This window comes from Caretta caretta, chromosome 3 (assembly GCF_965140235.1).
Source record: "Caretta caretta isolate rCarCar2 chromosome 3, rCarCar1.hap1, whole genome shotgun sequence".
Lineage (NCBI taxonomy): Eukaryota > Metazoa > Chordata > Testudines > Cheloniidae > Caretta > Caretta caretta.
Window position 1 is genome coordinate 4,521,610 of NC_134208.1, and position 9,295 is coordinate 4,530,904.

Below are 9,295 nucleotides of genomic sequence, written 5' to 3' on the forward strand. Positions count from 1 at the left end.
CTCGCAATGCACCTCCCCCACCCTCCACTCCTCACCAAGAGACACTCACCCCCCCACCGTAACACACACCTCACCCTGCACCTCCCCACCCCTCCACTCCCCACCAAGAGACACTCACCCCCCCACCGTAACACACACCTCGCAATGCACCTCCCCCACCCCTCCACTCCCCACCAAGAGACACTCACCCCCCCACCGTAACACACACCTCGCAATGCACCTCCCCCACCCTCCACTCCTCACCAACAGACACTCACCCCCCCACCGTAACACACACCTCGCAATGCACCTCCCCACCCCTCCACTCCCCACCAAGAGACACTCACCCCCCCACCGTAACACACACCTCACCCTGCACCTCCCCACCCCTCCACTCCCCACCAAGAGACACTCACCCCCCCACCGTAACACACACCTCGCAATGCACCTCCCCCACCCTCCACTCCTCACCAAGAGACACTCACCCCCCCACCGTAACACACACATCACCCTGCACCTCCCCACCCCTCCACTCCTCACCAAGAGACACTCACCCCCCCACCGTAACACACACATCACCCTGCACCTCCCCACCCTCCACTCCTCACCAAGAGACACTCACCCCCCCACCGTAACACACACCTCACAATGCACCTCCCCCACCCTCCACTCCTCACCAAGAGACACTCACCCCCCCACCGTAACACACACCTCGCAATGCACCTCCCCACCCTCCACTCCCCACCAAGAGACACTCACCCCCCCACCGTAACACACACCTCGCCCTGCACCTCCCCCACCCCTCCACTCCCCACCAAGAGACACTCACCCCCCCACCGTAACACACACATCGCCCTGCACCTCCCCACCCCTCCACTCCTCACCAAGAGACACTCACCCCCACACTGTAACACACACATCGCAATGCACCTCCCCCACCCTCCACTCCTCACCAAGAGACACTCACCCCCCCACCGTAACACACACATCGCAATGCACCTCCCCCACCCCTCCACTCCTCACCAAGAGACACTCACCCCCCCACCGTAACACACACCTCGCCCTGCACCTCCCCACCCCTCCACTCCCCACCAAGAGACACTCACCCACGCACTGTAACACACACACACACATCACAACGCATCCTCACATCCAACCCTCTCTCCCCTCTACACCCATATACACTCACCTCCCACCATAACACACACATACCTCATCACAACGCATCCCCCCACAGCTCCAACCCCCTCTCCCCTGCACACCCATATACAAACAGCCACATACCATAACACACACACATCACAACGCATCCCCACACCCAACCCCCTCTCCCCTTCATACCTATATACCCTCACCCACACACCGTAACACACACATCACAATGCACCTCCAACCAACACCCTCTCCCCTCTACATCCATATACACTTACCTACATACCATAACGTACACACAATCACAATACATCCCCACACCCTACCCACTCTCCTCTCCACATCCACATCCACTCACCCACACACTGTAACACACACATCACAACACATCCCCCTACACCCAACATCCTCTCCCCTCTACACCCATATATACTCACCCATACACCATAACACCCCCCCCATCACAAAATCATCCCCCCCACACCTCCAACACCATTGGCTCTGGGCCGCTGATGCTGTCCTGCCTGCCCTCCGGGCTGCCTCTGGAGGGAAGACGGATTATCCTTGATTATGGGATGTGCAGAGCGCGGGCTGGGCTGGCTGCGTGCCCGGCTCTGCAAGGACACCACGAGACACGGCCGCAGGGCTCTCTCTCGGCCGTGGCCCACCCAGCCCTGCCAGACTTGGAGGCATTCATGGACCGACCTCAGCTGCATCCTTACTGGGTTGCCCGCTCCTCTGCTGTCATTAACGGGCTCCTGCTGTTCACCCGGCTTCCTCTCTCTTCCCATCCCCAGTTTTATCATGCCCCATGCGGTCACTCGAATGGCCCTGTCTCCGGCAAGGGGGCCAGGCCTGGGACCTTCCCCATCCACCGGCAGCTCATCTATTAGCAAACCACCTATGTCTAGCCGGTCATTTGTGTTGTAGGGCGCTCATTTGCCAATGACCCTGCTCATTCTCCTCCCTCCTCCCCGATCAGGGCTGGCTCCTTTAATTAAGATAATTCGCCCTGGCCAGCAGCTGGCTTCCCTGTTATTACCCTCCCCGCGAGTGCCCCCTAGTGCCCCAAAGCGTGTGTTGCAGCCCCTCACTCCCCGTATTAAATCAGCACTGGACCATCTCAGCCAAGCCTCTGTCCCGTCCTTCCCCCGGGGTCTGATTGAGCGATGTCTCCTGGGTTTTCTAACGACTGCGGGATTGATCACGTGGGGGTGAGCTTAGCAGCGTCACGGGCCGCTGGAGTGACAGGCTTGTTGAGCGTGCGTTGGCTTCGTCCCTCCCGTAGCTGCCCTGCTTGCAGGATAATAGCCTATTACTGCTGCCTCCCAGGGGAGCTACCCCGTCACCTCGGGCAGCAGCAGCTCTGAATTCTGAAGCCAGGGCCCATTTCAGGTCTGCCGTGTCTTGCTCTGTGATGAGGGGGGTCTGACCCACACAGGGGTGCTATAAATAACACTATCATCTATATCCAACCCCCGCCCAAGCAGCTACAGAGCCCTCCCTCCCCATCTCCTGCCCCCCCTCTCCCCCCCGCACCACTGGACAAGTGCCTAGGCCCAGTCTCTCACCTCAAACCCTTCCCCAGCCTAGTCACTATTCCCCCAGCTGTACAGGCAGACTTCCAAACCCTGCCTTTTGGAAAGCTCTTTGGGAACCTGCTGGGCAAAAGCCAGGGCATAGGAATTACTTTAGCGACCATTGAAATGCAGCCACCTCTGGGATGGAGCACAGCAGCTGGTTGGCAACACACTGCAGCCAGGGCAAGAGAAAGCTGCAGGAGGGAGTATAGAGAGGGAGAACATTGCCCATGCTGGAATTTGGCCAAGACACCCAGGGTGCTCCAGCACCGGGGAACCTCCTATTGACATCCCATATTAGCTAACCCCCCTCTAGCAGCATGTTGCAGTCCAGAGATAGAGCACGCCACTAGTGCTTAGCGGTGAAGGGGGAGCAAGGGTTAATCCCAGCTTCCCAGAGAGCAGGAAGCCTCCCTGGCACAAACACACCTAGCTCTCCTGGCTGCCATTCTTGTTGCTGTGGTCCTGTTACGGAAAAAGGGAGCAATGCAAAACATTGACCTGGCAGGGCCGGGCAGTAGGTGCAGTTCCTCCCCCAAAGCCCCTAGCTTCAGACAGTGCCTCGCTGTGTGTCTGTCTGCTGGCAGGGCCGCTTGAGTCAACACATGACGGCATCTCTAATGGGCAGGGAGGGTAAACAGGAGGAGCTGGCAGGGGATGGGCGCCTTCCCTTGGCTCCTGCTGGTGGACTTCTCCATGTGGTTCCCAAGGGATGCCAGTCAATTCCACAACAGTCTCCCCCAGCTGGAGATCGGACAATTACTCAGACACCAGCCATTTCCTGGGAGCTGGACGATTAACCCCAACGATTCTGGCGGAGGGTCAACCCGCTCTCCAAACCCTGGGGCGGGGAGCAGGGGCAGGAAAGATGCTTCCCTCCCTGGGTGCATTGGCTAGGCTCCCTCTCTTCTGTGACATTGAGCAGGGTTAGGATGGGGTAGGCATCTCCCATGTGATTCGTGCCCATGGACTTTGGTCCTTCGTTGCCTTAACGTGTCACCTGCCTGGGGTGGGGCGGGGGGGTCTCCAGCTGCAGAGCTCAGTGCTGTCCAGTGGCATGCCCCTTGCGGGGCAGGAGGACCACTCAGGCTCCCATTGCCAGGACACTGTAACCAAGGTAACACTGGTTAACAATGCTCTGCCCTCCCCACCTGTTCCTTTCATGTTGCCTGGATACTGTAACCCAGGTAACACTGGTTAACGATGTTCTGCACTCACCACTTGATCCTTTCCCCTGCAGGTGTGCCTGGCCTCCCTGGACCCAGAGGACTCAAAGGTGACATGGGAGTGAAGGGGCCCGCAGGAAGAAAGGGGGAAAAGGGCGATGCTGGTGGCCTGGGCTCTCCTGGCCCACAGGGCTCCAGAGGACCTCCAGGCATCCCAGGCCCTCAAGGCGAGAGGGGACCTATTGGCGTGAAAGGCGTGCCGGGCTTTAAAGGTGCTAAGGGCAGCTTTGGGCAAGCTGGCCTCAAAGGACAGATAGGCCTGAAAGGCGACATAGGCCCTCAGGGGCTGGAGGGAGCTCCAGGGCCAGTGGGTCCAGCAGGGCCACAAGGGAAGCCAGGGATCCCAGGGAAGCCAGGGTCAGCAGGCCAGCTTGGGCCACCGGGTCCGAAGGGAGACCCCGGCGTGCGTGGGCCCCCAGGCTTACCGGGGCCGCCGGGTGTCTAAGCCAGCCCCACCCGCAGCCCTGCCCTACGGGACGCTGGCCCAGCTGGGACGGGGAGGGGAGGTCTCTGCACTGCTGAGTAAATGTGCCATCTGGCTGGAGGCGCATCCCAAGGTCTGTCACCAGCATCCCCCTGGCCCTGCAGGAGATTCAGCCGGTGATCCCAGCAGGCAGGCCGACCCCCCACATCCCTCCCGGGACGTCCTTCCTGAGCAGAGCGGCTGGGATCCCCGCTCACTGTTAGGACCTGGATCCATGCTGACCTGCACAGTGCCCCCAGCAGCCAGCACCTGTTGTTCGTTCACATGCCCTCAGAGACAGCCAAGGGCAGCACGGCCCCCCCCGGGATGGGAAACCAGCGCTGTCCACGTCCTGCCCTTCCCTTTCCAAGATCCTGCTTGTTCCTGTTTGACCCAGACACGCGGGGATGTTTGAAAGGCAAAGAGCTAAATCTTCGTGTGTCAATGGGAGTGCGTGTGTGTGTGAGAGAGACTCTGGCTTTGGGACTCTGCTAGGCCTTGCCAAGAATGCACTGGGCTTTGCCCTGCTGCTGGGATCTGGGGAGCTGGGTCCAAGCAGGTTTCCCATGTCTCCCTTTCGCTGGCAGAGCCTGGGCGTTTTGCTGCCTGGCACAGATGGACGTGCCTCCAGTCACATCATTGCCTTGGTTTCCATCATCCACTTCTTTCCCTGCAGCCTCTGCTCCAGACCTTGCTCACTGCAAGTGGGTCTGGGCACCGCGCTCTCATGCCACAGCTGGTCGGGGCCATCCCTGAGCATCCCACAGTTCTGTATTCGGACACTTCGATTCTCCCTCCTGACCCGCATGGCAGCCAGTTGGGCTTGGTCCAGGTGGCCTCAGCTGTCGGTACCCGTTCAGCTCCTGGTAGGCAGAGGCCCATGGCACCATCACCCGCCATCTCAGATGGCACCCTCCCTGGCCGCTTGCGATAGAGGGGCCAAGGATCGAATGATCCCTGGAATCCCTGCTCCCCGTGAAAAGGGTTCCCTCTAAGTCAGGATCGAGGGATTTGGGGAGCAGACACTGTGCCCTAGGCAGCCAAGCCAGCAGGCTCCAAATTCCCGTGTAAAACCTCCAGCCCCTTTGCATCGAGAGCCCCTAAGAAGGATGCTGACAAATTGCAGGGGGGTCAGAGAGGAGCCATGACTGATGAAAGGGTCAGAGAACGTATGCTATGGTGACAGGCTCAAGGAGCTCAATCTATTTAGCTTCACAAAGAGCCGGGTGGGGGTGACTTGATCACAGTCTACAAGTATCTAATCATGGGCTCTTGAGTCTAGCTGAGAAAGGTCCAACACTACGCAATGGCTTGGAGTTGAAGCTAGACAAATTCAGACTGGAAATAAGGTGTGCAATTTACAAAGTGGGGGGTACTTAACCATTAGAGCAACTTACCACGGGCCGTGCTCGATTCGTCATCAGTGCCATTTTTAAATCGCGATTGGACTTTTGTCTCAAAGCTTCTGCTCTAGGAATTATTCTGGGGTGGGTCTCTGGCCTGTGTCATGCGGGGGGGTCAGACTAAACGATCACAGTGGGCCCTTCTGGCCTTGGGATCCATGAAAAGCTCATTTGACAGCTACCGAGGCCCTGGTGACCTGCCGAAAGCCACTTGCTGAGCCAGGGGTAGGGCTGGCGTTAGACCCAAAGCCCCTGACTCCCTGGCCGGTGGCTGATCAAGAGGAGCACCGCTACCTCCGTGGCTGGTCTGCACAGCTCGGAATCGTGTTTCGATCGCCCCCTGCTCATGGCAGAAGCTGGGTGGGAGTCAATGAGAGGCTAGGAAGGGGTCACACAGCGAGTCAGCCAGTCAGCTGGGAACTGAACCCGGGTCTTCGGATTCCGGCTGCGGGATGCGGCAGTCCCTGGCAGAGAGCTGCAGGAGCCGGTGCCTGGCGGCGGGAGCCAGTAGACCAGGGTTTCGCAGGAATTGGCAGACTGGCTCAGCCCCGCGGCCCAGCTAGCCCAGCATCCTGTCTCCGGCAGCCGTTAGCATCAGATGTTTCAGAGGACGGTCTGAGACACCCCCTCCTCCCCCGCACCAGTTGCTGATGAGGGAGAACCTGCCCCTGACAAAGCGCTAATCCTGATCTCTAACGGTTAGTTATAAGTCTGGATAGTCCTGTTATCCACAGACATGCCCAAGTCCCCTTTGACTCATGCTCAGTTGTTGGCCTCAATGGCCTCCAGTGGCAGTGAGTTCCACAGACTAACTGTGCCTTGTGTGAAAAAAATATTTCCTTTTATCACCTTCTGAATCTGCCCCCTTCTAATTTTCTTTTCACGTCCCCCTCAGTTTCCCCATCTGTGAAATGGGAACAACCAGACCCCCTCCCCCCGGCCCCCAGCTTCTAGAGGTGTGGCTGGAGAGCGCTGCTTGTTACAGCCATTCGGGCCTGTTTGCAGCGGTGGGTTAGATAGAGACGGAGGGAGATCTGCCACTGGCCCAGCTCAGTCCCCATCTGTTCCTATTCAGCAATCCATCACCATGGGGTCAATGTCTGTTGGAGCATGGGGGAACCAGCCATGGGGGGGACTTTACACAGCTGCAGCGGCTGGGAAGTACAGGGGGGAGCAGGAAGCTAGTGGTGGGGAAGGAAGGGGAGGCCTAGAGAAGTGGCAGAAGGCCGGGGAGAGGCACTACGTGGCTTTTGGGGAGCACCCAGGGCGGTGGGGGAGGCTGAGCTGTGGGACCGGGGTCATGAGCCAAATGGAAGAGGAAGTGTTTGGTGGGAGACAGTGCTGGGGAGCAGTCTGGACAGGGGGCCTAGAGGTGAAGCAGGCTGGGGGAGGTCTCGGGCTGTCTGGAGAGCTGGGGGGGATTGGGAAGAGGAGCGGTGAAGAGGCTGGGGAGACCCTGGATCTGAGACCCTGACCGGCAGGCGGCCCCAGCGCTGCACCAGGATGACGGGCCCAGGCCCTGCCTCTGTTCAAACATGGGGCCCACGGTTCATGGCAGGCACAAAACTTTGGGCAAAACGGCCTCCCAGAGGCCTGTGGGAAAACAACCCTCAGCCTCGCTATCTGAGCCGGCCCTGCCCCGGAACAGCCACTGTATTACGGTTCAGACCCTGCCTCTCGTGCTCTGAGCCCGGGCTGGCGTGGGCATCTACCTGCAGGACCGTCCAACCCCATCCCCCAGCCTGCCTCAACCCCCCAAACCCACCTAAAACACCAGCACGCTGGGGAGTGCCCGGTCTGGCTGTCACCCCTGTGCCAGGCCCGAGGAACCCATCCCCTAGACAAAGTCCCCTGCCCTTCCCTTGAGAAAGGGACAAGCACTTGGATCTGGGACCAGGCAGCCGTAGGGCGGGAGGGGGTCCTGCCCCATTCCTGCTGAGCGCCGAGGGTGCCTTCCGCAATGAGACATGTCGCAGGCTGGTGTGATGTCGCGTGTGTGCTACATGGTGCAGCTGGGTTGCGTCATCTCCTGCCCTTTTCACCCCAGTATCTACCTACGATATAGTTGCAAATGTATTCCTGGGTCAATAAAGATACGACCGTATGGGGAGAGCCCGCGCCCTGGCTTTGTGTGTGCGGCATTTCCCATTGCTTTGATGTTTAGGCAAAGCGACGAGTGCCCAATGCACGGCTGGCTCCTGGAGACACCCCACTCCCGGCTGGCACCTCGGGAGGTGAGGGGCTCCCCTCCTGACGGGGAGATTTCAGCATCAATCATGCTGGCAGGCCCCAGATCGGTGCTGACCAGCTGTTTAGGGACAGCAGGGATGGAAGGGGGAACCCTCCCCGCATGAGGAAGGGAGCAAGAATTGGGGATCCAAGAGGAGACACCTCCTGCCGCCCCCAAATGAAGCCGGGACTCCCTGGGTGTGTCTATAGCAGGGTTACTCAACCTGTGGGTCACAACCATGTGGGAGGGCCAGAGAGGTGGGGGAATCAGGTCCTGTCCCCGGGAGGCTGGAAGACCTGTGGGGGTCAGGTCCTGTCCCTGGGAGAGGGGTGCAGACCTGCCCCGCACTGACCCCACAGTGGCAGTCTGCAGCTCCAGTCCAATGGGGCTGGCTGGGCTGCTCCCCACTGCGGAAGCTGCGACCGGGTGCACGGGGTTCACAGCACCACTCAGCTTCGGCCCCGCCACCCCTCCGGCACGATGGCAGGAGATCGGCCAAGCCGAAGTTGAGCGAGCGGCACTGCGCCCCCATGCATCCGGGCACATGCCGCTCACACACGTTTTGACCCAGCCCCTCTGATGTGGGGGCCTTGCTTGCAGACCCTGGCTGCAGCAGTTGCAACGCCCAGACCAGCAAGCCACGACGAGCCTGGAGCTGTTGCTGGCATATGCTCGGTGCACTTATTTAGTGCTTATTACGTTCCCGCCTGTCTTACCTATTGTGGGTAAGAAATATTTCAGACATCCGATGGTTTTTGCAGGGGTTTGCAGGGGTTTTTGCAAGCTCTTTCCAGGGGCACGACCGACCATCAAGGTTTACAAGAACCACGGAGCGATCCTGCAGTCCCGGGGTGTGATCGCAGATGGGGTATTCACAGCGGCAAAGCTCCCAAGATGGGTAGTTCACCAGTACAACAGAGCTGCTTTCTGAGAGGACATGGGAGGCTCTCCACTGCTCCCAGCTCCTGCGGCCGCTCCGGCACATCTGGCCCCCTCCAGAAGGAGGTGGGCAGTGATCAGCTGGTGTGGCTCAAATGACTCAAGATGTTACAGGGCTTTTCCCCTCCAAGGGGAATTGGCCTTCTGAAACCTCTGTCCACCCCCCACCCCACCCCACCTGGCCCCAGCCAGATCCATTCCCTGGGAATGGCAGGCACCAGCCATGCCCTGGGGTATCAATTGGAGATGGAAGGTGTCTGGACTGCCAGATTGGGGTGAGGGAGGATGGTCCCCCAGGGCATGTTGGTGAATGTGACACTTCC

At 59.5% G+C, this 9,295-nt stretch overlaps 1 protein-coding gene across 4 annotated transcripts in view; it reads left to right on the forward strand.

Annotated features, from left to right (window-relative positions):
* SCARA3 (scavenger receptor class A member 3) overlaps positions 1 to 7,913 on the forward strand; it is a 33,124-nt gene extending 25,211 nt beyond the window's left edge. For all 4 annotated transcript variants that reach the window (XM_075126286.1, XM_048846030.2, XM_048846031.2 and 1 more), the window contains one exon: positions 3,952 to 7,913. In XM_075126286.1, the coding sequence (XP_074982387.1) occupies positions 3,952 to 4,382 (431 nt within the window). In that variant the 3' untranslated portion in view covers positions 4,383 to 7,913. The remainder of the gene's footprint in view (positions 1 to 3,951) is intronic.
* Positions 7,914 to 9,295: the final 1,382 nt, after the last annotated feature.